At 59.2% G+C, this 27,742-nt stretch overlaps 2 protein-coding genes across 6 annotated transcripts in view; one reads left to right on the forward strand and one right to left on the reverse strand.

The window, feature by feature from the left end:
* The window catches only part of CORO7 (coronin 7), a 58,957-nt gene that overhangs the window by 18,930 nt on the left and 12,285 nt on the right, over positions 1–27,742 (forward strand). For all 5 annotated transcript variants that reach the window (XM_023616409.2, XM_070232318.1, XM_070232320.1 and 2 more), the window contains 3 exons: positions 4,019–4,069; positions 9,764–9,850; positions 10,332–10,414. In XM_023616409.2, coding sequence (XP_023472177.2) covers positions 4,019–4,069; positions 9,764–9,850; positions 10,332–10,414 — 221 coding nt within the window. The remainder of the gene's footprint in view (positions 1–4,018; positions 4,070–9,763; positions 9,851–10,331; positions 10,415–27,742) is intronic.
* Positions 15,208–26,604, reverse strand: VASN (vasorin). Its single transcript, XM_023616413.2, has 2 exons — positions 26,442–26,604; positions 15,208–17,872 (listed from the first exon to the last, which is right to left on the reverse strand). The coding sequence occupies exon 2, from the start codon at positions 17,860–17,862 to the stop codon at positions 15,838–15,840; it is 2,025 nt and encodes a 674-aa protein (XP_023472181.2). The 5' UTR covers positions 17,863–17,872; positions 26,442–26,604; the 3' UTR covers positions 15,208–15,837.

Raw genomic sequence — 27,742 nt, forward strand, 5'->3', positions numbered from 1 at the left:
TACCCAGAAGTGGAATTGCTGGATCATATGGTCATTCTATTTTTAATTTTTTGAGGAACTGCCAGATGGTTTTCCACAGCAGCTGCACCATTTTACATTCCCACCTACGGTGTACAAGTGTTTCAACTTCTCCACATCCTCACCAGCACTTGGTGTTTTCTGGATTTCTTGATAGTAGCCATCCTAATGAGTGTGAGGTGATATCTCATTGTGGTTTTGATTTGTGTTTCTCTGAGGGTTAGTGATGAACATCTTTTCGTATGCTTCTTGGCCAGTTATATCTTTGGAGAAATGTCTATTTAAATCCCTTGTGTATTTTTAAAATCAGGTTACTTGATTTTTTGTTGCTAAGTTATATGAGTTCTTTATATATTCTGGGTATTAACCCCTTATCAGATATATGATCTGCAAATATTTTCTCCTATTCTTTTTTTTTTTAAAGATTTTATTTTTCTTTTTTCTCCCCCAACCCCCGCCCTCCCCCGGTACATAGTTGTGTATTTTTAGTTGTGAGTCCTTCTAGTTGTGGCATGTGGGATGCTGCCTCAGCATGGCTTGATGAGCAATGCCATGTCTGTGCCCAGGATTCGAACTGGCAAAACCCTGGGCCGCCGAAGCAGAGTGTGTGAACTTAACCACTCGGCCACAGGGCCAGCCCCTCTCCCATTCTATAGGTTGTTTTTTTACTGTGTTGATTGTGTTCTTGGTGAACAAAAGTTAAGTTTAATGTAGTCCCACTTGTCTGTTTTTGCTTTTGGTGTCATATCCAAGGAATCATTACCAAATCCAATGTCTTGAAGCTTTTCCTCTATGTTTTCTTCTAGGAGTTTTATGGTTTTAGGTCTTAGCTGTTTCTTTTTATCACTGAGTAATATTCCATTGTATGAATGTACCAATTCCATGTATCCATTTGCCTATTGAGGGACATCTTGGTTGCTTCCACTTTTTTGCAGTTTTGATTAAACTGCTGTAAACATTTACATGGACATAAGTTTTAACTCATTTGGGTAAACACTTAGGAGTGCAATTGCTGGATCATGTGGTAAGAGTATTTTTAACTTTGTAAGAAACTGCCAAACTGTCTTCCCAAGTGGTGGCTGTACCATTTTGCACTCCCATCACCCATTCGTGAGAGTGCCTGTTGCTCCACATCCTCGTCAGCATTTGGTGTAGTCAGTTTTTTGGATTTTAGCCATTCTAATAGGTGTGTAGTGGCAGCTTATTGTTTTAATTTACAATTCCCTATTGAGAGATGATGTTAAGCGTTTTTTCATACGTTCATTTTCCATCTATGTGTCTTCTTTGGTGAGGTGTCTGTTCAAGTCTTTTTTTTGATGAGGAAGAGTTGCCCTGCGCTAACATCCATTGCCAATCCTCCTCTTTTTTTGTCTGAGGAAGATTGGCCCTGAGCTAACATCTGTGCCAAGCTTCCTCTACTTTGTATGTGGGATGCCTCCACAGCATGGCTGATGAGTGGAGCAGGTCTGCACCTGGGATCTGAACCCATGAACCCTGGGCTCCTGAAGCAGAGTGTGAGGAACTTGAACCACTCAGCCACAGGGCTGGCCCTGTTCAAGTCTTTACCCATTTTTTTAATTGGGTTGTTTGTTTTCTTGTTTTTGAGGTGGGCTTTTTTTTTTTTCTTTGAGGAAGATTAGCCCTGAGCTAACATCTGCCAATCCTCTTCTTTTTGCTGAGGAAGACTGGCCCTGAACTAACATCCATGCCCATCCTCCTCTACTTTATATGTGGGATGCCTACCACAGCATGGCTTGCCAAGTGGTGTCATGTCTGCACCCGGTATCCTAACTGGCAAACCCCTGGTTGCCGAAGCAGAACATGCGAACTTAACCACTGCGCCACCGGGCCGGCCCCATTGTTTTTGAGTTTTAAGTGTTCTTTGTGTATTTTGGATACAAGTCCTTTCTTAGAGATGTGCTTTGCAAATATTTTCTCCCATTCTGTGGCTTATCTTTTCATTTTCTTAACGGTGTTTTTTGCAGAGCAGAATTTTATAATTTTAATGAAGTCCAACTTATCATTTTTGTCTTTCATAGGTCATACTTTTGGTGTTATATCTAAAAAGTCATTGCCAAAACCAAGGTCACCTAGATTTTCTCTTATGTTATCTTCTAGAGTTATCTTTTATAGGTTTGCATTTTACATTTAGGTCTGTGATCCATTTTGAGTTGATTTTTGTGAAAAGTGTAAAGGCTCTGTCTAGATTCCCTTTTTTGCATGTAGATGTACAGTTGTTCCAGCACCATTTGTCAGAAAGTCTGTCTTTTCCCCATTGTATTGCCTTTGCTCCTTTGTCAAAGATCAGTTGACTGTATCTCTAGGGGTCTATTTCTGGGCTCTCTGTTCTGTTCCTTTGATCTGTTTGTCCATCCTTCTGCCAATACCACACTGTCTTGATTCCTGCACCTTTAAGGTGAAGTCGGGTAGTATCAATCCTCCAACTTTGTTCTTTTCCTTTAATGTTGTGTTGACTCTTCTGAGTCTTTGGGCTCTCCAAATAAACTTTAGAATCAGTTTGTTGGTATCCACAAAAATAACTTGCTGGAATTGTCACTGGGATTGCATTGAATCTATAGATCAACTTAGGAAGAACTGACATCTTTTTCTTTTTAAATTTTTATTTATTTATTTATTTTTGAGGAAGATCAGCCCTGAGCTAACTACTGCCAATCCTCCTCTTTTTGCTGAGGAAGACTGGCCCTGAGCTAACATCCATGCCCATCTTCCTCTCCTTTATCTGTGGGATGCCTACCACAGTATGGCTTGCCAAGCAGTGCCATAGAACTGACATCTTGACACCATTGAGTCTTCCTATCCACGAACATGGAATATCTCTCCATTTATCTAGTTTTTTCATCAGAGTTTTGTAATATCCCTCATATAGATCTTGTACATATTTTGTTATGTTTGTAGCTAAGTATTTCAATTCTTTTGGTGCTGATGTAAATGGAATTGTGTTTTTAATTTCAAATTCCAGTTGTTCATTGATGATTCATTGTTTTTCAAAATATGAAATTATGACTCTGTGCTGATTGAAACAAAGTGGAGCCGTGCTAAGATGTAAAAAGGAAAAGCTAATCACCCCACATCTTCCCCCACCCCTGGCACAGAGCATGAACACATGGCCCATGCTGGGCAAGACCTTTCTTCTTTCTCAGCAAACTTGTAAAACATACAGGAATGTGGTCAGACATATAGGGATTTTTGTGTATTTTTACCAGAGTAGGATCACACCACACCATGTTATTCTGCATCTTTCTCTTAGCAGAAAACAGTTTATCATGGCCAAGCCTGTAAATAATCAACAGATCCAGGTTCTGCCCTTTCCAGTTCTTTATGCATGTATGTTTTTGCGTGAGTGCACGCGCGCGCGTGCGCACACACACACAGAGATTATTCCACAGAAATAAAGTCGTTATACAAGGTATGGACATTTTATTTTGGTACGGTTCCTTTTTTTCTTTTTTCTCTGTTCCCATCTCCACCCTCGGTAATCTGAATTAGTAACTTTGTGCTGAGTGATGGTTAGAACATGTAGGCTTGTTGTCCTGGTTAGACCCCAAGTTCTTTAAGTGTGGAAATGCTGTCATCCCATGAGCCCCTCTGGGCTGGGCCTAGCACACAGCCGGACACATGTGAAGCAGCTTGTAGCCTAGAGTTTGGTTCTGGGCCTCAGTTTCTCTATCTGTGAAGGAGTCATGGTGATAGTGCCATTTCATAGGTGGTTGGAAAGATGAGGGAGATGATGCATGTAACATGCCTGACACATAGCAGGTGCCCAGGACGTGTGAACTCTTGTCACTAAGTCCTCTATTGTGGGTGACTGGAGCAGGAAACGAGGAGAAGGAGGAACCGGGCCGGGAAGGGGTGTCTGCCTGACACCAGCCCTGTCTGTTGGGGGTGGGACCATCAGAACATGAGGGTGGAGAGACAGGCTGGCCCCCAGGGACCCTGCTGGCCCTAATCATGTTCTGTTTCCCCCTCTCTGCTTTTCCAGGACAAGCAGCTGCGGATCTTTGACCCCAGAGTGAAGCCCGAGGTCTCCCAGGTGAGTTGTGTGGGCAGCGGGGCTGGGTTGAGGCCCCAGCAGCTCCAGGAGGAGCAGGCAGGGGCAGGCTCAGCCTCCTGGCAGACAGATTCTGCCACACCCATGCCCCTGGCCAAGGCCCAGTGGGCACATAAGAGTCACCTGGGAGGTGGACCCCCACTGCTGGAAGCTCTTTCTGGAAAGTGTGTTCTGGGTCCTGGGAGGGCCCAGCTTTGATCACAGGGTGGGTGCAGCCAGGCTGCCCACAGGCCTTCAGTGGAGGCATCCTGTGGCTTCAGGAAGCCAATTTGAGATTCTGACTTCCTCTCCTTCTTTGAGACCCTCATCCCCACCCGCCCTTCCTGGCGTGGTCAGCAGAGGCCAGCCACAAAATTGCCGAAAGTCCTCTGCACCCCTCCAGTCTCACAGCCAGTGGACCCTCAGTCTGTGCCTGGGGTCTGTGGGCCGTGCTGGGGGGCCTGCTAGACCCATGGGACCCAGGCACTGAGCGTGTTTGGTTTGTTCTGTGGTCGTGCATGGTGTGCGTGTGGAGTTTATTTGGAGTTCCAAGCAGGGAGGCCAGGCCCTGGGTTCATGCTACAGGCATTGAACCCCTGGGGAATCATTTATTCATTCGACAGCAGCTCGATGCCACGCACAGAATGTTCTGTGGTGAATAAGACAGACATACAGGGTAATTGCTTGGGGGGCTTCTTTTGCTGGGATGGTTGAGTGCTTCCCTGGGGAGCTGGTTCGGAGCTGAGGCCTGAATGATGCAGATGGCCGGGGTGGGAGGAGCTTGTTCTAGGCATCTGAGTGAGGGATGCGAGAGGAGGCAGGGCCATGGTGAAAGGCCTGTCACCTGGGCTGTGGGAAGCCAACAAGAGTCTTAAGCAGAAAGTGGGTTTACATTTTTAAAAAGATTTTTATAGAAGCTGAGGAGCCTACTTCCCGGAGGAAGGTGAAGTTGAGGGTCCTGCTGCCAGCTCAGAGGAAGAGCTCCCCAGCGAAGCCCCAGGTCCATCACAGATGCCCCTGGCTTCATGTCTAGGACTTGTTCCCCACCCCGAGTGTAGGGTAATCCACCAGCCTCATTCCGCCTATACACACACCCACACGCGCCTGCATGCGTGCGCACACACATGATCCCCTTTACATAGCCAGTTGCACCTTTTTGCCCAGGACAGTCCAATCAATTCCACTTCTTACTGGCTGAAGACCAAAAGGGGCCCCGTCCTGAAATGTCAACCAACCCAGACAGAAGTGGTTTTGGCCCCGCCCTGGCCGTGGTCCTGTCAGCCCTGTGGCTGGCAGTGGTAGCTGTTAGAGTCTCAGGGTGTGAGTGGTCGGTTTCCCTGTAGCTTTCTGTGGCTCACCTCCAAGGCTTTGCCCAGAAAGGGGGCCACAGGTTCAGTTCGAAGGAGGGAGACTGAGGCCCTGTCCCCCCCTGCTTTCTCAGGTTGCCCTCTCCTCCCCAGGGTCCTTGGGCACAGCACGTGGCACCCCCATTCCTGCCCTGACTGGGCATCACCTCGGGCCAGCTCCCGGCTGAAACATTTTCTTTCCCCCTCCTCCTTCCTCTCCTCCTCCAGCCGGGGGAGGACGGTGATGGTGCTGAGGTGGAGATGGAGTGGCTGCCATCCAAGGGGCTGCAAGTTCCTAGAACAGGGAAGGAGAGGATCTGGTTCTGGAGGGAGCCCCCCTGAAGGGTCTTCTGGGCCAAGGGGACCTGGGAAGAGCGTGGGTGGCTCCCACCCCCTCCCAGCTGCTGGGACGGTGCCTGTGCTCGGCCCGCTGGTGCGGGGGCAGCGGGGCCTGGAATGCTGCCCTCTGCGTGGCCCTGCCCCCCACTTCCGCCCAGGGCATCTGGCCCACACCTGGCTTCTATTAGGGAAACTGCTGCTGGCGGCCAGGGTTGGTGTGAGCTGAGGGGCCAGCTCGGGGAGAGGCCTTCGGGGAGTGCCTTCTCCTGAGATCCTCCTTCATTGCTAGAGCGGGGCGTTGCTGGGGGTCAGGGAAGGATGCGCTGCCCTCCGTCCAGCCTCTGCCTTCCCTGCCCTAATGGCTGTCCCCACAGCCTGGAGGCCTGGGGAGTTCTCCCTCCACTGTCTTTCTTGGTCCCTGCCTCTGGTGACCTGAGTGTGAAGCAGGGGATGGTTGGGCAGCTGGCTCCTGTTCACACCCCTACGTTGTCTTTAGATTACATTTATGACCATTTATTACATCCCAGGTCCTTGGCACACACAACCTCCTTCCACCCTCATGAGCATCCCGTAAAGTTGACCCTTCGATCATTTCTGCCCCAGCGTCACATAGCTGAGTGGCAGAGGCAGGCTCGATGTGTCTGTCTCCAGAGTCCCTGGGCCCCTCTGCTGTCCCTTCACGGTGCCAGAGTCCAGGTGGGGGTGGCTGAGGCCCTGAAGCTGTGAGTGTGCCAGGGAAGGAGCAGCCCACAGCTGAGGGGTTTTCCAGGGAGTGGTGAGGCTTCAGCACCCTTGTCAGGGGCCAGAGGGGACCTGGGACGAGCCCCCTGACCTCTGGCGGCAGGTGTGTGGACTGTGCCTTCCCACCACCACCGTGTCTCAGGCAGGCCTTGGGGGCCAGCATCTGGAGCCCAGAACTGAGCCTGGTGAGGAGGGCCATGGGCGGGTGGTTGGGGTCTTACCACCAGAGAAGGTCCCCTCATCCAAGGAAGAAGCCCAGGGCTGCTAGTCCAGCCGCCCTGCCCCACACCACACAGGAAGCGTTGCCGTGGTGACAGAGAGGGGATTTGGCTGCACCGCAGCTGGAATGCCGGGTATGTGTCTGCTCCTGGCGCCCCTGTGCTGGGCAGGCGCTGCCTGGCCTCAGCCCCTCCTGTTCTCTTCCTGGGGCCAGGTGTAGGGGAGACACTAAGGGAGTGAGGGACTTCACGCCCTCCTGCCTCTGGGGATAGAGGCTCTCTCCTGAGAGAGGGAAAGCCCAAGGCCTGGCCTGCAGGCTCAGGATTACCACCAGCATCTTCCCCTCAGCCTCCTGTGACAAGGGCTGGGGCATCAGGGTAGCAGGATGCCCGAGTCCCAGCTGCAGCCTCCCTCCTGCCCCAGGAAAGTGCGGATCTGGAGATCTGGAGAGAGGGCTCCTCTTCCCCAAGTCCTGCTGAGGTTAGCAAAGAAGAACTTGCCATTTTTGAAAATAAAAATCACTGCAGTGATCTGAGGATAGGGGAGTCGGGAGGGCGGTGGCCACCCCTCCCCCACCCGTGGTGCTCACTGAGGCTCCCAGCCAACTGAGCTGGGTGTGCCCACGGCGGGCACGCGGGGTTCAGCCTAAGCTCTTAGCTTGTTTCAACTTCCTTGGTGCCCTTGGTGCCCTCAGAGACCAGAAGGTGCGGGTGGAGAGCTGCAGGGTGAGCAGGACTCGCCAGCCCATGCCGCCCTGCCCAGTACCGCCTGGGCCTGGCAGCCTGCTTCCACCCATGTGAGCTTGACCAGGATGTTTGCTGGAAACCTGAGGTGCCTGGCAGGGCAGCCCAAATCCTGGGTGCCTTCTGGTCCGGGTTCTGCTGCCTTCTAGCTGTGGTTTTGTCTCCTCGCCTGTCCTGGCCTCCAGTCCGTCTTGTGCAGACTGAGAAGGATAACAGTGGGCCCAGCACACAGGGGGCAGGGGCTCAAATAGCCAACAGCGGCCCTGCTGGGAGGCTTGGGGCAGATGGGTTTGTCTCTCTGGGCCTCTGGTTTCTCCAGGTGTGAAATAGGAAGGTGGGAGCCACAGGCCAAGGCCCAAGCTGTGCCTCTGAGTGAAAACGCTCCAAGGCTGCCCACAGCCCTGCAGGCGCAGCCACCTCCTCTGCACCCCACCTGCCAGCTGTGCTGGCCTCTGCTCTCCAGGCCGTGACTCTTCACAGGTGCTGGTCGCCCTGCCTGGCTCTCGCCTGCCGAGCCTTCACGTCCTCACTCAGTGTCACCTTAAATCTACTTCCCTCGATTACACTCTTATGGTGCCCTGTCATCCTGCTTATTGGGCACATGCCAGACACAGCCCTGGGCACTTGGCCAGCCTTAGCACTTACTCCTTGCAACAGCTGTCCAAAGTATGTCCTGTTACACTGCTCTTTATGCAGGTAAGGAAACTGAGGCCCCGAGACGTTGAGGAACTCATCCTGGGAAGAGGCTGTTAGTGGCAGGGCAGGGTTTTCACCCAGGCAGTCTGACTCTGGGGCTTGCGCCCTGAACCTCCACTTTCCTCCTTCATGGCACCATAATCATGTGTGGTGACAGTTGTTTCTGTTTGGTTCACATCTGCCTCCCAACTTGGTATTCTGAGTTTGGGGACCTTTTCTGTTTTTACCCTGTCCGCAGTACCTAGCATAGTGTGCAGCTCGAATATTCTTATTATGAAAGAACAAACAGTTGAGTAGCCGTGCTTCACCCAAGTGCGGGCCCCCCCATCTGAGATCCTAGCACAGTGCCTGACCTGTGGGAGCCTTGCATGTCTGTTGAGTAAATGAATGGTGTGCGGGTGCTTGTGAGCCATCTGCTTTGCTGCTTACACAGGGGATATCTGCACACCGGTGAGAGGGCGAGAGCCCACGCGACACCTCTGACCGACTTGGGTGACAGGGGTAGGACTGACCCTCACCCCGACCCCACAGCCCCTCTTGTGTGAAGAGAAGCGTATAGGACCCTGGTTCTCAGGCTCCAGCCCCGACTTCCTGTGCTGGCTGTAGCCGAGTAGGAAGGCAGCAGTGAGAAAAGCCCCTTGAACGACATGGAGCTGTTTCCAATGGTCTCCCACGCTGGGGTCGGCCTCAGCGGGCTGGGGAGGGGGCGCTGGGCCAGCTCCTTGCAGGCTGCCTCCCTCCCTCATTCATTCCCAAGGAGATCGTGGGAAGCTTGGAGGAAGCTGGCCACAGTTTGGGGTGAGCTATTTTTGGTAACAGGGTCTTTCGTCTCAGGCTCCAGGGGCCGGGGTGACTGGGAGGGAGCTGTTTGCATTTCCTCTGGCCCACTCGGCTCCCCCCTGCCTGGGCCTGGGGGACAGGGCCGCCTATCCACCCACCAGCGGTGTGAACTCGCTTCTCCACCTCTGGGGCCCAAGGAGCCTTCCTTCTGGCAGCTCCAGCCCTGCCGCATGTCGAGGAAGGCACTCCTCTGCTCCTCTGGGGACAGTCCCCAGAGCTTGGCCCTAGGCCCTCTCCCCAGCCCTGGCAGGGCCAGGAGGCAGCAGTAATACTCGTCGTAATCCTTTGATTTGCACGGTTCTTTGCAGCAGGCCCGCTCCTCTCACATGTAGTCTCAGCTGATCCTCGCAACGACCCCGGGAAGTAGGCAGCCCGGGCAACATGAGCCCTGCTCACAAACAAGTAAAAGGAGGTTCTGAGAGGGCACGGGGGTCCCCAGAGCCTGGGGATCATAGCTGACAGCTGAGTGCCTCCTCCAGGACACCTGCAGGGGCAAGGACATGCTGCCTGGTGGTGAGCAGGCAGCCTGACAGTCCCCTTAGGAGGAGGGACTGAGCCCAAGCCTGGTGGCCGAGGCAACCCTCTTACTCAGAGCTTCCCTCAGCCGAGGTGGAGGCTGGCATCCATCCAGCAGGGACATGAGGCTTCCTCCATCTCCAGCTGGCCTCTGGGGGGACACTGCCCTGGCCCCTTCTGCCCTCTGGGGTGCACTCAGGTGGGTGGCCCACTCTAGGAGGCTCCAGTGGCTCAGTGCTGTCTCTTGCCTCCTCCAGAGCACACAGGCCCACGAGAGCAATAGGGATGGCCGGCTGGCATGGACAGGCACCCAGGAGCACCTTGTGTCCACCGGCTTCAACCAGGTAGGACTCCTCCCGAGTGAGCAGGGCACCCGCACCAAGAGGGTGGGGATGAGGCCCACTGGGATGTGGGGGCCGCCGGCCAGCTCCAGGCCTGTCCATATACGGCCCTGTGTGCAGCCGGGTCTCAGAGCCCCAGGGGACCAATGGCTGCTGAAAACTGGCAGATTCCATTTGCAATAGCTAAGCCTGACCCTGGGAACCATGGTAGCCCCCCCCAGGGACCAGAGTCCAGAGTCCTTGGAGGGAGCCGCCCCATGTCGCTTGTCACCTAAGAGTTCTTAAAGGGGCAGGACACAAAAACCCAAACCCTCCCTTGCTGGCCTGATTCACCCCCCACCCTGCTGCTCTCTAAGCTCTGCCCTCAGGGAAGTGCCCCCTTGCCCGGCTGTGTCCTCAGACACTGGGTTCCCCCGGGAGCCCTGGGGGCTGAGGGATGGGCCCCCCTGAGCTCTTCTCTGCCCTCTCTGCCCCCTCCTCACAGATGCGTGAGCGTGAAGTGAAGCTTTGGGACACCCGGCACTTCTCCAGCGCCCTCACCTCCCTTACCTTGGACACCTCACCCGGGTAGGAGTGGCTGCATGTTGGGACAGGCTGGGGTGGGTGTCAAGGACCCAGATGATGTCTCGAGGCCAGGTCCGTGAATGAGCCCCGCTGGTGAGGGCCCCTGATGCGCCGTGGTGGGGCCTCCTGCAGAGCTGGAGGCCCGATCCAGCCAGAGCAGCCTCGCCCCGCTCAGCTCCTGTCTGGGAGGGCTGATCACCAGAGTGGTTGGGGAGCCTGAGCTAGGCCTCAGTGTATTGAAAAAGAAGCCTGCACTTGGCCTGATCTGCAGAAGCCCCCTGCAGCTTCACCAGCAGGGAGGCGAGACAGCCCCACATGGGCAGGTAAGCCCGGCTGACCCCGTCGCATGTGGCCCCAGCAGCAGAATGGGCCTGTGGTTATGGAGAAGTCTTCCGGCCTGGGGGCTCACACTGGTGTGTTTTGGCATTTGGGGAGGGGACTGTGACCTGGCAGACACATTGGTGGGAAACGCAGGAATGCACTCGATTTTGCTGTGGGTGTTTTGGTGGGGCTGAGGGCCGAGGAGACCCGAGGCTGTGATAGCAGGGCGGACATGAGGTCACATGAAGTGACATGGGGACAGAGGGCTGGCAGGTTGGGAGACATGAGTGGCAGAGGGAGGTAGGCCTTGGATTCACCAGCTCAGTGAGACCTCCTCAGCCCCAGTCACTCTCCTGTCCCTGGTTGTCCTGGGGCAGGGGGTGCCCAGGTAGCCTAGGAGTACAAGGGTACCTCATCCTTCCATCCTCCCCAGAAGTATGTGCAGGAGGGTTTGTGGTAGTGCCCATGAGGTCCAGGCCAAGCCAGCTCTGTGCAAGGATGGCCTAGGCTCACCCAGCTCAGGCACCAGGAGGCCTATAGTGATGGTCCCCCATGTCACAGCTGAGGAGGGTGGGGGATCAGCCTGGCTGGGCCAGGTGGAATGGGGACCTAGTCCTCATTTTGAAGCCTTAGCTCTGCTCGGCGGGACTCACAGAGGGCCTCGCTGGATACCGCCTCCACCCTCAGGCAGGGATCTGCAAAGGTCAGAGCTGGGAGAGGACCTTGGTCCTTAGCTATCTGTCCAGCCCCTTTATCTTCTGTTTCGCAACTGGGGAATCTAAGTTTCAGTGGGCACAGTGGCCTGTTCAAGCCCTGGGAGCAGCGAGGGTCATGTCTTGGGTGGGGAAGGCTGAGTACCGTAAGAGCTCCTGCCAGGGTGTCACCCGGGTGAGAGCTTTCAGAGAAGGTGCCGGTCAGGGTGGCAGTGATCCTCCACGGCATCCTCACTTACAGCCCAGGGAGAGGCTGGGGAGCTGGCGAGGCCCATTTTGCAGATGAGAGAGGCAAGGCTGAGGGAGATCCAGTGCCTTCCTCAGAACCACACAGTGGGTGTGAGGCTCCTGCCTGTTCTGGGCGCTTGGGGGTTCAGGAGCGAGTCACTAGGACCCCCTTGTGCTGGAGAAATCGGAGCTCTTGGGCCTCCTGGCTCCATGTCCAGCAGTCCCTCCCTTGGCCCTGATGCTGTGCTGGTGTCTCACCCTCCAAATTCCCCAGGCCAGATAACCCCTTCTCTACAGGGCCCCCAGCAGAGGGAGGGAGCTGACCCAGCCAAGCCAAGGGACGCAGCCCTAGCCATCAAGTGCTCCTCCGCCCACTACTTCCTGCCTTCCAGGCCCGCCCTGGTCTGGGATGGGTCCCCCTCCCCCGTGGAGCAGCCTGGGCCCAGCCCCAGCATGGCCCCTGGAGGAGTTAACGATGCCCAGACCCCACGGTGCCACTGGCCAAGGCTGCCCCTGTAATTATAGCAGTTAAGAATAGCCTCACAGGGCCAGCAAGGCCTGGAATTTTTCAAATCACTCCCAGATGGGCAGCCAGGCCATTGTCCCGCCTCCTCCATCCACTAGTTCTGGCCCCTGCCCCACCAGGCCCACACCCTTGACAGAGGAATGGGGACTCTCCAGCTCTCTACATCCCTGGTGGATGCTAGGGATGCATGTCAGCCTCCAGGCTGGCCTGAGAGGTGGCAGATCCCCTGCCCTCCCAGGCTCCTTGGAAGCCAGAACCCCCCACTGGCCCCCTGGAGTGTCGGGGGCTGCCGAGTGGACTGGACTGAAGATGGAAAGTGTGTGGAGTGTTAACTGTGGGCACAGCCCTGGGTCTCCACCACAACCCCCTTGCTGTCCTCTATTTTACAGATTTTCCATCTCAATTTGGGCAGAACAGTATATGTTCTTGTAAGAGCTACAGGGGGTCAGAGGTCAGGCACATGCCCCTCCCCGTTCTCTCCCCGGGAGAGCTCGACCCCCCCCTCCCAGGGGCCTCTGTCGCTGCTCCCACCTGTGGCCTCCTCCCTGCTCATCCCTGTCATTTGTGCAGTGTACCTTACTGAGGGAAGATGAGCCACGCTAGGAGGAGCAAGGCATCGGGGTCCTAGCCCGGGGTAAAGCTGGGCTCAGGGGCGGGTCTGCAGATGGCCGCCCTTCACTTCCTGTGTGTCAGGCCTTGTGCTCAGCGCAGGGTGGAGGTGTGGGGGTACCAGCAGGGCCTGGCACTCAAGGAGTAGCTCATGCTCCAGTCTGAGATGCAGAAACACCACCTGTCTCAGGTGCGGGGCTTCTGGGCTGGGTGAGTGGTCAGCTATGTTGGCTTCGGGCCACAGGAAGATAGGGATGTTTCCCCTCATGTTACAGAAGAGGCAGCTGAGGCTGGAGAAGTCCATCCTCTCTTGAGGTCCCCTGAGCAGCAAGCCCATGCAGGGTGGAGGCTGGGATCCTGTCTTTGCTTCCTGACACTGAAGTGTCCACCCCTTGCCAGACCCCAAACCCCAGGCTCAGCCATCAGCCAAAGGCACTGGCCCCACACTCCAGCATATTCCCTGGAGATTGGTAACCTCCCTCCACCTCGTAGCCTCTGCTGCACACAATGGCCCCACCCCTCTCCTAGATGCCCAAGCCCTATCCCATGACTTGGCAACCCCATCCTGGACCAGGGAGTTGGGACCCTGTCCCTGCCTGCCTTGAGCAGGCCGCTGTCTCACCTCTCCCAGCCTGCCATTCTCTTCTGTAGAAAGGTGGTTGGGCATGAAGCAGGAGATTTGTAGCCCACATGGCACAGGGCCTGCGGCAGCGAGGACCCAGCAGTTGGGGGCTGGCATTTCTCCACGTCCCCCTGGTCCGGGCCCGGAGCCATTGGGATTGTCTTGGGCAGGGGCTGCATCTTGGCTTGGTCCCCCACCCAGCCCCTGGCCCTCTTCATTCCTTGGCCCCTGATCTGAGGCACACCTCAAATACCTTTTCTGGGAGGGCTGGCTAGCCCCCTTTCTTTGGGTCTTGCCACCCCACCCCATCCCCTGCCGTCCTACTAGGCCAGGTTTGGCTTTGCAGTGAAAACATTTATTCAGCAGCCGCCGTGTTTGGCAGTGGCCAAAGGCCCACAATGGCCCCTTTGATGGGGCAGCGACGGGGAGGGCAGGCCTCGCCATAGCTGCTCCCCTAATGGGACCCAGGCCCACAGGAAATCCACCTGGGCTGCTGCCGCCGCCACTGCCTCAGGAAGAAGGGGCCCCACCCAGGCCCACTGCCACCACCCTCTGCCCGCAGTGACCCACCGCCCGCCTCCTCCCTTCTCTTGCCAGAACCCTCAGCAGCCGCTAATTGAATCCAGAGCCTCGCGTGGCCAGGCCTGACTCGGCGCTGACATCAACGCCCCAGGCCTCAGGGCCTGCTCCCCAGGCCTGGCTGGGCTGCCTCCTTGCCGCCAGGGTGAGGCTGGGGGCCAAGGGTCATGACCCGTGGAGGCATATGGGTATGGGGCCTCGGGGAGGCTCACTCCAGCCTTTGCAGGGCTTCTCTGAGGCACCAGGGCCCACCTCCCCTCCCACCCGGAGGGTCCTAGGAAGAGGTGGTGTGTTTCTGTCACTGTCCTCAAGCTCCCAGCACCCCGATCCAGGCCAGAGCTGCACTCGGCATCCCTGGCCCTGCCTCCACCTCGGCCTCTGGCCTTCCTGGAGGACACTCCCACTTCCGGGGTTTCTGGAAAGACCAGGCACATCCCAAGTACAGAGAGTAAAGGGGCATCACAAGGCCCCTGGCCTTCGCAAGCTTGACCCTGACCTTTGGTCCTGTCCCCAGGCCACCTAACAGCCCTGGCTCGGCCCCTCCCTCCCTACCTACAGAGGCTTCCCACCGTTCAGGATCTGTGTGCCCCTCCACCAAGGCCCCTTCTCTGCAGCTGGAGCAGGAGGCCAGGAGCAAGGTTTCCCAGCATGAGCCCATGTGGACGGGCAACGGGACTACAGGAAGGGCTTCGCTGGTCACGGGCTCCATCCACAAGGGCCTGGCAGGGCACAGCTGAAGTACCCCCTCCACAGAGGGAGGCGGGCAGCGAACTGTCTGTCAGACCCACCCCTGAGGAGGGACCCTCTGGACCCTCTTGGCCTGTGTCTGCCGTGAGCCTCCTAGCCTCTCGCAGGAACACTGAGCTCCAGCTGGCAGAAGATGGCCTGGGTAGGGTAAGGCTGCCCCAGGTTGGAAGTGGCCCTGCTTCCGCCTGGGAGACTGGCCTGGGCACCTCAGTGGAGGCTGGGCGGACACAGCCCAGGACTGGACACCTGAGAGGGCTGCCATTCTTGGCATGGCCCACAGCAGCAGCACGCCCAAGCCCAGGGGATGCTGACCAGGGCCTCGTGCCCGCTGGGGAGAGGGGTCCCGGCCCCTAGCTTCCCCACAGAGAGGGCTGTCCCCTTATGCCCAGCCTGTACCCCCATCCTCCCTCCACCCAGCTCAGGTACCCTTGCGCCATGCCAGAACACACTCTTTTTATTTTATCTTTTATTTTTCTTACAAAAAGCCTTCATATCATCATTTGTCTTACAAAAACCAAAGTCCTTGTCTCTGAGTTTGAAAAACATTTTCCCAGAATAAATGGGAAAGATTTCTTATAAATATATTTTAACAAAAGCAAAACTTGTTCCTGAAGCATCTTTCTTTCCAGTTTCTTTTGTTCCTTTGCTCCCTGGGGCTGAGGCTGGGGTCACACGCCCCATTCCCAAACCCACTCTCCCTCTGCTTGCTTTCTGGCGGCTTCCTTCACTGGCCCCCAGAGTCTCTTTGGGGTGGGGGGCCTGTGTTACCAGCACACAGCAGGCCGGCCCGCCCAGCCCCGCCCCAGGGCTTGCACATTGCAGAGGACGGGGCAGAAGTCGTCCTCATAGGCACTCAGGCTCAGGAGGACCTTAGAGGTCATCACCTGGGTCCCAGCATCTTACAGATGAGGAGACCGAGGTCCAGAGAGGGGCAGGGACTTGCTGCGCTCAAACAGCCCCCACTCCCACAACGTGTCTTTGTCTTAGGCGTCTGAGAACTTCCTTCCTCTGGCAGCTGGAGGGTGCTGGCTGGTCCCAGTGGGGCTGAGAGCCCGGCCCAGGTGGTCCATTACTCCTGGACTTAGATGTAGGGCTTAGCAGGTAGGGGTCCCTGAGGGCCAGGCCCTGGGTAGCCCATGAGCGGTACCTCGCACTCAGGCCCACTGGGCAGGGCCTCCCCACCACCCTCAGTCACCTTGGGGCCTGGCTCCAAGGGGGCCTTCACCCCCTCCAGCTCCAAGGGCCCAGCTCCTGGCCCCACCTGCCCTTTGCCCTGAGCTGCAGCTGCTGCAGCCCGACCCCGGCGCACACAGTAGGCTGCCCCCACGGCAGCCAGCGCAGCCAGGAGCACGGCCGCCAGGGCAGGGGCGATGAGGAGTGGCAAGTTGCCCTCACGGGCCTGGGTGACCGGGGCATGGCTAGAGCGGACAGCAGCGGGCGTGCGGGCCTCCCCACAGGCTTCCTCGCCTTCGGGTACCCGCCCAGCCCCCAGGGGCCTGACACAGATGGAGTAAGTGGCATTGGGCCGCAGCTGGGTTACCGTGTACTCAGCAAGGGAGGCGGGCAGCCGTAGCGTCACCGGCCGCTTGTCGGGGCCCGACAGATTGCGGTAGGTGAGGCGCAGGCTCCTGAGCTGCACGGCGCTGCCCTGCAGGTAGCGCTGCAGGCCCACCCGCAGGGACGTGGGGCTCGCAGGCTCGATGCCCAGGGGCAGGGGCCGGGGCGGCCTCAGCGTGGCTGGGGCGGGGCTGGGCCTTGGGCCCTGCTGCACCTGGCTCTCACAGTACAAGCCTGTGAAGCCCTCGGGGCACAGGCACTTCAGGTGGCCCCGTGCCTCCAGGTGGCAGGTGCCCCCGTTGAGGCAGATGGATGTTGGGCAGTCCTGGGGCTGGGGGACAGGCCCCACAGTGGGTGGGGCGGCGGGGGGCAGGCTAGGTGCTTCCGTGGCAGGCTCTGTGGGGCTCAGCCAAGTGGGAGCCAGGCTGGAAGGTGAGAGGGTGGGCTCCCAGGCTGCGGGCCTCATGGTGGGCACCGTGGCTGTGGTAGTGGTGGCCGGGCAGCCAAAGTCAGCGTAGTCGAGTTCCAGGAGCAGCCGGCCGGCATTCTTGGGCGGGAAGTGGCAGCGTGTCTCCTCGGAGCTGATCAGTGCCACGCGGCTCTCCCGAACCCAAGGGCCGAACCAGCTCAGGGGACACACGCAGTTGAAGGGGTTGCGGGCGGCCGCCAGGAGCCGCAGGCGGGGGAAGAGGCCTGAGAGCTCATGCGGCAGGGCCTGCAGGCTCAGGTTGCTGAGGTCCAGCTCTTGCAGGGCTGCCAGCCCAGCCAGGTCCTCAGGCCGCAGCTGGGCAATGCGGGTATTGCCAGCCAGCCGCAGGCGCGTCAGGCCCCGGAGGCCCCAGATGGCGGGCGGCACGTGCTCCAGCTGGTTGTCAGACACATCCAGGTCATGGAGGTTGCGCAGGCGGCCAAAGAGCCCCTCGTCCAGGTGCCGCAGCCCCAGGCCGGCGAGCCGAAGTGCCTCCACGTTGGCGGTGTCCAGGGCGCCAGGCTCCAGGGCAGGGAGGCTGTTGTGGCTGAGGTCGAGCAGCAGCAGGCGCGGCAGGTGCAGTGGAGGCAGCGCCCGCAGCTCATTGTCCTGCAGCTTGAGCTCCAGGAGGCGGTCGAGTGCATCAAAGGCGCCAGGCTGGATGTGGCGGATACGGTTCTTGCCCAGGTAGAGGCGCTCAAGGCGCCGCAGGCCACGGAAGGTCCCGTTGGTGATCTCTCGCAGCCTGTTGGCAGTCAGGTCCAGGTTGCTGAGGTTGGTGAGCGGTTGGAAGACCCCACTGGGCAGGCTCGCGATCTGGTTCTGTGACAGGTCCAGGAGCTGCAGGCCCGGCAGGCCAGCAAAGCTGCCTACGTCGAGTGTGGTGATGCCGTTCTCGAAGACGTACAGGCCCGTTGTGTCGGGCGGCACGTCACGGGGCACCGTGGTCCCCCGGCGGGCAGTGCAGAAGACTGTCTGTGGCTGGTTGCACTGGCAGCCAGATGGGCAGCTCTGCACCCCAGGCCCCGGGGCCAGCAGCAGCAGCAGCAGCAGCAGGGGTGGGGGGATCCTGGAGCGCATCTTCTGGTTCCTGTGAGCAGGGAAGAGACACAGGAGACCATGATTCAGGGGCCCAGGGGACAGCCACGCCAAGAAGGACTGAGAAGGGAATTCCCAGCCCCTTTCACCACTCCCTGCCCCCAAATCCAACAGCGCACAGTAGTTATGAGTCAGGTCCCCAGTGCCCAGGCCCGGTTCCTGTCCCAGCCCCGTCACTCCCTCGCTATGTGACTTTGAGCAGTCACATGACCTCATTATGATATTAGTTGCTACTTCCTGCACTGTCACTAGGGTTCATTGGGCTGATGCATGCCGAGGGGGGCCAGGCCCCCAAACATTCAGTGACCACAAATAACCCTCTTCTCTTTAACCCCAGCCCTCCTGCCTCTCTGTGGCTTAGAGAGAACACATGGTCAAAAAGCATCAGGCTCTGTGCCTTCCCCCCAAGCTCCCCCAAATCTCTGCTGAGGTGGACAGGGAAGGGGGGACAACAGGGGGGTTCTGGAGCTGCAGCCCCTCTCTGCAGTGTCTGGGAGAGACGGGGCGGGCAGTGGGCCGAGCGCGTAAGCAGAGAAGCTGGCTGCCCTGGGCTGCTGGCCCCTGCCGCCACGCTTCATGTCCTCCAAGTGGGGAGAGACCGCAGCGGGAAGACTTCACATGGAAACTATGGGATCGGTGTTTTTCCACTTGTGAAGTCAGACCTGCCCAAGACGGGAGCTGTGGGCCCGCCAGGATGTGGCCAGTGGGAAAGTTCTTGGGGAGGGGGCAGAGGGGGGCTGGAGCCATTGGCAGGTGTCCCCCTGGAGGGGGATAGGGAGGAAGGGACCCTGGTCTTTAGATCAGATCCCGCATCTCTGAGGTGTGATGAGAGGACCAGAGGTGAGGGGGTGCTGGCCTCCCTGGGCTGACCCGGGGCTCAGTTAAGGGACACTGGTTGCATGGTGACCTCAGAGGCAGTGCCAGGCCTGGAAACGCTCCACAGACTGGCTCATCTCCCATTTCTGGGGTCCACTCTGGGCTGAGCGCTGAGAGGAGCAGCAGCCCTCCCCGTGCCCCAGCACCCTCGAGCATTTACAGTCACCTCGTCTAGTCCCCCCACCCCCCACCAGCAGCCATTCCAGGTGGAAATCATTCTCATCACTCCCAGATGACAGAAGCAAGGGGGGCTCCTGGAGGCACTGTAAAGTGCTGCCGTCACACTGCCGGGAAATCTGAGCCAGAGCCCAGGTCCTTAACCACGTCCAGGTGCGGCTGGGCCTGCGCCTGTGATGGTCCTCCCCTTATGATATGGGGCCCCATCCCACCCACTGTCGGGGTAGCTCCCCTAGCCACTCTAGGCCCCAGCTCATAGCTGGACCTGCCCGAGACAGGATAGGGCTATAGCATGGTCCCCTCTTTGCTCAGGTTCCTGAGGGGAGCCCTGGGACCACCCCCAGCAGCAGTCCCTACACTCTGGGCCCCAGTCCCTGAGAGGCCAGCACCCCTCCCCTCCAGGTGCCTCCTGCTCATACAAGGGCCTTTTGTGCTGGAGCTTGGCCTCCCCTTCCCCCACACTGGCCAGCCGTCTGTCCAGCCACAGCAGGTAACATGGCCCCCCATCCAGCCTGCCTCTGCCCCACTGCCATCCATTGTGCTGCCCCTCCCCCAGGGACCTGGGCTCTGGACCTGTGAGGTGGAGGAGGGGCAGTTGGTCCTAGGACGGATTAGACAAGTCATTAGGGAGGTCACTGTAGTCTTGGGCCAGTTCTAGGTAAAGGCCTAACACCCAGGTTGGGCCTGCCTGGGCCCTACCCCCCCCCACAGGGTCCCCTTTGCCAGGGAAGTAAGGTCATCAGCCTCTGCCCCTCACTGGTTCACTCTAACAGCTGCCCTTCAGAGGTCAGCTGGGGGCCTCCCCTGTTCTCTAGGGTCTCAGCTGTACCATCTCCTCCCTGAGGGGAGGCCTTGTCTGTCTTTGCTCCCATGTGTCCAGAGCTGCTTGGCTCATCTATGCTGAGTGGACGGGCGGGGCGGGGGCAGGGCCTTGCACTGAGCCGCAGATGAAGCTCAGACCGGAACCTGGGAGGCCTCATGTGCCCTGGCCCTGCCGTTGCCGTCCTGAGTGGGGCTCCATGTGCTGCACCGGCCGCTTGCCCTGTGTGGACCCACTCCGCCCTCACTGACTCAGAGGCAGCGAGTGCAGCCTGGCCTCCAGATGTGGGCTGTGAGCGCCCCCCCCGCCCCCATGTCCATGTAGGGGGTGAGCCGCCTCCCCCTGAATCAGCCTTCCCGGCGGGGCAGGCAGGGTCAGGAAGGGAGCAGCCAGGCTCTGGGGTGGGAGGGGACCCTACACGTGGCCAGCCTGGCCACCCCTGTGGCCTGAGCCCCCTTGGGCCTCGTATAAGGTCGTAGTTAAGAGCTCACACTCCGTTTAGGCAGCCCTGGGCCAGGGGCGTCCAAGCTGTGAGGCCACAGACAGTGGCTTTCTCTCAGCGCCTTGGTTTCTCCTTCTGTCCACCTGGGCGTTTCAGAGTCGACACCTCCCAGGACTGGGAGCACTTAGCACTGAGCAGCCAGGTGTGGCCCTGGGGGACCTAGGGTGCATGCTGGGAGGTGTTCCCCATTCTGCCTTGAGGAGGGGAGCCAGCATGGGCTCTGGGCTCCTCTCCATAGTCTGCTGGCCCTTTAATCAGTAAAGTCATCACAGGGGAGGGAGGCACGGACGCCACAGGTCTGTCTGGGCCAGAGAGTGGCAATCTGGCTGAGACTATGGGGAACGGGGCCTGGCATCTGGGGCTAGGGAGACCCCAGCAGACAGCAGCTAACCTGCTTCCCAGCCCTGAGGATGCAAGGGTGAGCACCTTTGCCTGAACCCCACTCCAGCTGCCCAGCGAGGAGTTGGCACCGGGGCTTTGGGAAACGGCAAGCCTGTGGCTGGTGGCTCCAGGGCCTCCGCCACAGGGCTCCTGGCACCAAGAGCAGATCAGACAGCCCCCAGAGGGGACCCAGAGGGCAAAGACCAACCATGGAGGGGCGGGGCAGCAGGAGACAGAGGCCTGAGTTCGGATACAAGTTCTGCCCCTAAACAGCCTCCCAGGTCCCTTCTCAACTGTGGGCCTCAGTTTCTCACCAGCCCTGCCTCACTCTGTGGAGTTGTTCTGAGCACCTAGGGTTGTAGCTTTGTGTTGTTCTGTTTGTTTTCAAATGGGGAAGTTCTTCTAACAAGTTCTGGGAGCCATCCGCCTGTCTGGGCGCGTGCTGGTGTGTGTGTGTGCATTGGGGGTGGGGGTGTCTCGTGCGGTCATGGCTGCCCTGCCCAGTGCAATTTCAGCAGCTCTGAAGGACTAGGGGCCTGGGCTTTGATATCTGATCCTCTGACCCCGAGGCAGGGAGGTGGGACCTTTCCCTTTGCAAAGGGTGTAGGGAGAGTTCTGGAGAGAGCCCTGGGATTTGGGGGCGGGGGGACAGGAGGGCAAAGGGTCCAGGGCCTCCCTCCTCCATCTGGACTCTATGTACCCTCGTCTTGGCCTGGCTCCTCCACGGTGTGGTAGAAAGAGGCAGGAGGCAGAGGCCTGGGCTCTGCTGCTGGCGTTGCCACCCTCCTGGGGACAGTTGGGATAGGGCTTTAGGGTCCCACTGCCTACACTCACAGCCTGGCTGCATGACAGCCTGGCCACAACCCTTCACCTCAGTTCCCACCTGTGAAGTGGGGCGGCTAGCTGTAGTGCTTGCTTCTTAGGGCTGTTTAGTTTGTACTTGGAGCACTTTCTAAGTGGTCAGGAAACATTAGTTACTAAGAGTGTTATCCATAAAACCTGAGCCCTGCCTTCTATGCACACGGGGTGAGGATGCAGTGATGTGAGAGGTGCGTTACCCTGCTTTCAGCACAGACAGGAGGCCCCCTGGGCCCGGGGTGAGGCCTCCATGCAGAGGCTGCCCTCCACCCTCCAGCGTGGGACACTGGGAGGAGCTGGAGAGAGCAGCCTGATGAGGGGGTGTCTTCAATTCTGGAAGGGGGTGGGGGGAGTGAGCTGTCCTTTGGCCAGTCCCCTTCAGCATATGACCATGGGGGGGGGAAGCAGAGGGTGGGGCTCTGTGAGTAAGGACATCGTCATCTCAGCTCTCAGAGGCAACCAGAGCGCCCCCACCCAGCCCCAAGTATGGGACACACCTGGAGGCACCCACTCACACACAGGCCCTGGGTCAGGCAGGGGCTGGCGAGTGGGTGGAACCCAGGCATTTGGGTGACCACATCACACCTCAGGTTGGAGCACCTCACTGCTCCTGGGGAAAACCACATGCCTGGCCAGCGGGGGAGAGATTCAGAAAGACGAGACTCAGAGGCCAGCACACCCCTTTCCTGTGCCCTACAATGTGGAGTGGATGCAGGGGCTGGGTGTTGCGGGTCCGATCCCGCAGCTCCAGGCCTCTGGCTCCCATCACCGGCCCGCCCGGGCTAAGCACTGCCGGCCAGGCCTGGCAGCAGCCCAGCCCAGGAGTCTGCCAACCCCCCAGGCAGGCGGGACTGTGCTGGCGGCCAGGACGGCTGGCTCCGGTTTCGCTGACGTGTCTGAGGAGGCTCAGGGCCCTGGCTGGGTCCTCCCGTCTCCCCATCCCTGGGACACAGTAGCCCGTGGCCCAGTAGGGCAGAGAGGTCAGGATCTCCGTACCGGGCCCTCACCAAGGGGGCTGGGCCTGCTCAGGTTCCTCAGAGACGGCTCTCTCTCTGGGTGGGGGTCGTGGCCCTGCCCTGTGATTAAGCTGGGGATTCCCACCAGTCTCAGCATCTCTGCCCTTCTAACTCCATCTACCATCCCCGGCCAGCTCAGCTCATGGTACAGAAAAGGCCCCGACACTTCACTTCATGACTTTGTCCAGTTCCTTTCCCTTTCTGGGCCTCCATCTCCCACCTATAAACCCAGGGGCTTCTCAACCCCAGCTGGACATCAGAATCACCTAGGAAGCTTTGGAAAGTTCCTGATACCCGAGCCCCACCCCCTGACCAATTAAATAAGAATTTCTGGGGTGGGACCCAGGCAGAGTTGTGTTTTGGAGAAGCTCCTTGGGTGAGTCTCCTGTACAGCCAGGGCTCAGACCCTGGGGTGGAGGGTTGCAAAGGGGGACAGTCAGGATGTCAGCCCATCTTCCTGTCAGGGGAGGGGGGGGGGGGTCTGGATCCCTGAGCAGGTGTGGCTGGCTGGCAGTAACTAGGAGAAGAGCAGGAGCTGGGCCCTCCCCCACCCCCCCTCCTCCACAGAGGAGCTGCCTGGCCCCAGGTGCGTGCCTTCAGTGGCACCGTGGGTGACTTGGCAGCTGCCAGACCTGTCAGCCCAGGGCAGGAAGACCAGTGACTAAGGCCAGTCTCTGGCTCAAATGGGCCCTCAGGGCAGTGGGACATGCCATCTCAAGTCAGGAGAGGTGCCACTCTGTTTGCAGAGGACACCTGCTGCCCTGGGAGCTATGTGGTGGCTGTGGCCCAACTAGAAATGGGCCAGTCTGGATGCCACCGCTGGCACATGCCAGTGTAATACCACCGGGGCTGGGCTCCGACATGGGGCTTCCTCACTGCCCTGTCCCCACCCAGGGCCAAGCAGCCATCAAGTAAGGCCCTAACCCTGCAATTAACCCTGGATTTGCCAGAGGAAGACCTTAGCCACTAAGGGAGGCCACCAGCCCCAAGCCAGTTGGGCCCAGGCTGTCTGGGGCCTAGACAGGGTCTGAGCAGGAAGTGGCCTTCAGGGGGTCTTGCTCTTCTCACTCTCCCCATGCCCAGGGTTCTGGGTCACCCTGTGGCAGAAGTAGCCCTTCCAGGGGTCTGTGAGGTGATCAGTGGGCAGGTGGGACTGACCAGGGGAGCTACAACCCTGCCGCCCCCACAGGCCTCTCACTTCTCACTGCTGCCCACCCAGGTCCGGGGCCTAGGCCAGTAGGGACCCCAGTGACCCCCTAGACGCAGCCCCTTCTCAATGCAAGCCAGCTCTCTTCTCCTTCCTTAATTAAATCTCTCAGGCAGCCTCGGAGGAATGTCAGAGCCTTATTGCATTCCCCGGGAGGAGACTGGTGGGGGGGCTGTCCCCAGCCTTGGAGAAGAACTGGCCCCTCGCCTGTCCCCACCCCCTAAACCCGAAGTGGCCCAAGGGAGCCTGCTCCAGCCTCCTCATACCCAGGGACGCTGGAATGAGGAAAAGCGGGGGAGGCTCGTGGGCCTGGCTGGCCAGGCAGCCCAGCCAGCTGAGGGAAAGCAATCCGGCTGACTCTGGAATGTGGAAACCGATAAAAGGAAGAAGGCTGAGCCCCCACCCGCCCTGGTGCACTGGGACTCCTGCAGCACCCCTGCCGGCCCCCAAACACAGCCCTGCTGCAGTCACGCGCACGCAGACACACGCCCACGCCAGACACACGCCCACTGGGCCGTGCTTTCCTGCTCTCTCTCTCTCTCTCTCTCTCTCTCACACACACACACACACACACACACACACACACACGCTCCCCCTTCTCCAAATTCCACAGCAGTGAGGGGAGCTGGTTTTCTTGGCAGTGCAGAGCCTTGGGCTCCCCAGCCCAGGAAGGGGACTCTAAGGAGAGCTGAGGGGGGCTCCGGGAAGGGTCACTTACCCAGTTAGGTGGCCTTGCTGCCCTTCCCATGAGCTCAGGGCCTGCCAGCGGTCAGAGCTGCTTCTTTGGGTAGATGCTCACCTAGACTTCTCTCTGGTCACTGAGGGGAACTGGCTGGCTGGCCTGCCGAGGTGGGAGCTGTCTCCGGGGCCCAGCGGGGACCCTACTTTTCTGTTCCCAGAAACTGCTCAGCCCAGATGAGGTCCACTTACAAGCCCCCATGAGGACTCAACTCTCTTTACCTAGGACTTGTCCCAGCTCCCCCAGGGCTGTGATGGGGATGTCAGGAATGGGAGCCAGGAGCTGTGGACCCATCCCCTGCCTGGGGCATCTCCCTGGCCCTGGGGCTGCCTGCCAGAGGGGGCTTCCTAGGGAGAGCCCAGGTCTGGGCAATATCTGAGAGGCTTTTCATGGTGAACCTCCTCCCCAACTTCCAGAGTCTGGAGAGAGTGGTGCCATCCCAGCAAACGCCCTGGGACACCAGCCTCATCTGACCCTCCAGACCCACAAGTCCCAGGGTAGCTGTTTTAGTCTGCAGCCACAAGAGGCTGGGGGAGGTAGGGACAGGCAGTGCCCAGGGCCCCCAGCCTGGCACGCATGTATTCATCCTCCCTCCCTGGGCCCGGGAAAGGCCAGATAATGGTCTGGAGGGGATCCAGCTGGGCTGCTCATTACCAGAGCCCTCTTCCTGCCTCTGACACTCTGTTTACAGAAGCTCCGGGGGCTGATTCCCCTGGGAGAAGACAGCAAACTCAGGGGACTGCTGTCCCATCCCCCCACCCACCTCCCTTAGCCCTGTTGGGCCTTGCCAACAGCTGGGGCCATACTGGACTTCACTGCCTGCTGGGCCAACTTGAATGGACCTCACTCGCAGGGCACCCGCCCAGCCACCTCTCTATGCCCCCAGCACCCAGGGACCAGCCTAGTGGGAAGGGTCCTTTGATATTTAGTCCAGTCTCCCAGCCCCAAAAGTTCTTGGCCTGGGGAGGGAGGCTGTGGTCCTGGTGCCTCTCTCCAGAGCCTCACTTGCCCTTGGTGCAAAAGGCAAGAAGGGGGACACCAGGACCCTCAGGGCCTCTTCCTCCTTCCCACCTTGCAGACTCCACCCCTAGGCCCCAGCAAGAGAGGCGGTCAGCAACCCTGGTGTGGTAATCGTTAACGAATGGGGGCGAGGCAGAAGGGTTGGCACCAATCGGCTGGCCTGCCAGTGACCACAGGGGACCTCGGCAGCCCTCAGGCCCAAGCACTGCCAGCCCAGGGACACAAAGGACTAGGCTGGCTCCAGGCCATTGAGTTCATAGCCCAAGCAAAGCCCCTTCCCTGGCTGAGGGAGAGATGGGGCGCCCTAATACCTGGAGCACAAAGGGCCCCAGCCAGCCAAGGTCGGTCCCCTGCCACCATCTCTAGGGGGATGGGGCATCAGATACCTGCCACCCACCGCCCCCCACCTCTCCCCAGGGCTGCATGCATGTGACCCCTGGCTCTGCCCTGGGTGACAAGGGCCCTTAGGACCCCAGGCAGCCCATCTGCACACAGGCACCAGGGGCTCCAGGCCCAGAACCAGACTATCCTACTCCAGGAGGTAAAAGTAACCTGAGACTATGGCTTGGCCATCCCCTGAAAGGGGTTTGATTCATAAAACTGGTCATGCCAGAGGGCCTAGCCGTGGGAGGAGGAAGCGAAGGAGGGGGGTGTTTATTTTGTCTGCTCGAAGCCCCGCCGGCCGGTGGGCCGTGTACGCGCGCGCGCGCACCCCGGCCTGGGGCTCTCGGCGTCCCAGGATTGCCGGAGGAGGGGGCGAGCCAGGCGCGGGCAGGGGGCACGAGGGACCCGCCCGCCGGGAGCCGGGATCGGCCCAGGTGATCGCGCGGGGCTGGGGGCCGCACGCCCGCCCTAAGTGCGTGTGCGCGGCTGGGGGTCCGCGCACGCGATCGGCGCGTGTACACCACCCACCCGGTGGCGGCCCCCGCCCCCGTCCGCAGCCCCCCAGCCCGGGAGACACTCACCGGGAGGCGGCGGCGGCGGGAGCCGGGCGGGGCGGGCCGCGGCCTCAGTCCTTCCCGGCCGGCCGGGCCGGAGGGGATCCTGGGGTCCCGAGGCAGCGCGTCCGCGTCTCCCCGCCCCGGGCTCGGGCTGCGGAGTCGGCTCGCAGGAGGCGGATCGCGCCTTAAGAGCTGGGGGCGGGGCCGCCGCGGGAGGGGGCGGGGCGGCTCCCCATTGGCTGGGGCGGGGGCCGACGGAGCCCCGCCCACCCTCTCAGCTGAAGGGTCGTTTGGGCAGGCAGCCTGGTCCTCACCCCACCACCTCCGAAAGGTGAGACCTTGCCGGCCCGCCAGGAGTCAGGCGTCCAGCGCTCCAGTCTGGTCTGCCAGTAGTTAGCCATGTAACCCTGGGCAGATCAGTGTTTTGCGCGTGGAAAGCAAGGGAATATTGAGACCAAGAGTCCCAAATCCGGATGCTTATGACACGCCAGGCAGGTGACAAACTGGAGGAGCGACCACCAGAGCCTGTGGAGACCTGGAGAAGTCGGGGGTGAGCGGGTGGGGGAAGTGGGAGCTGGTGTAAGGGTTGAGCCCTCGTGACCTGCCGCAGCCTGCCAGAGCTTTGGATTTTTCAAGAGAAACTGGAAATCTGGATTGTAGAGGTGAAATCTCTGAATGTGTTATTGTTGGTAGCTAATCCCAGTTTCAGAAACTCGTGGGCAGGCCGCACAGAGCCCTTCTGAGAGCCTCCTAGCCTTCTAATGCCGAGCCTGGGTGCTGGGGTCCTTTCAGCCAGGATGGCTTTCGGGGCCATGAGCATCCCTGGACTGCCTTCCCCACTTTAGATGAAGGGACTGAAACACAGGAGTGGGGCAGCTACTTGTATATCAGAATTCGGCACTGTATGATAAAATGAATGATATAGAGGATAAAGTGAACATTTAGTTGGTATTGTAATTGAACATAACTAAAAACAGTTTGGGGAAGTGACAGTGTACCCAAGGCCCCACACTTACAGCAGCTTCAAGCCCAGAATGTGCTAGGGAGGCTGGGATGAGGTGAGAGGTTGGGCCTCACTGTCAGTGGGTGGGACCTGGGTGCAGCTGACAGTGGCTCTTGATGGGGCGGGGGGGACGGGAGCCAGGAGCTGAACTAGTCTAGAAAAATCCCCTGCCTTGGAGGATTCCAGGAAAATGCTCTGCCCTCCTCCCCCTCCGTGTTTGTGGCCAGAGTCATACCTCAGAGCCTTTGGGGACTCAGCTTAGCTCCCAACTTCCAGAGGGCCCCAGGACACCCCTCCCCCCCCCCGTCTGGCCTGCTGCCAG

Source organism: Equus caballus, chromosome 13 (assembly GCF_041296265.1).
Source record: "Equus caballus isolate H_3958 breed thoroughbred chromosome 13, TB-T2T, whole genome shotgun sequence".
NCBI lineage: Eukaryota > Metazoa > Chordata > Mammalia > Perissodactyla > Equidae > Equus > Equus caballus.

What these genes read in the sequence shown, in the direction of transcription:
- VASN (XM_023616413.2), bottom strand. Translation starts at nt 17,862, where the DNA reads ATGCGCTCCAGGATCCCCCCACCCCTGCTGCTGCTGCTGCTGCTGCTG.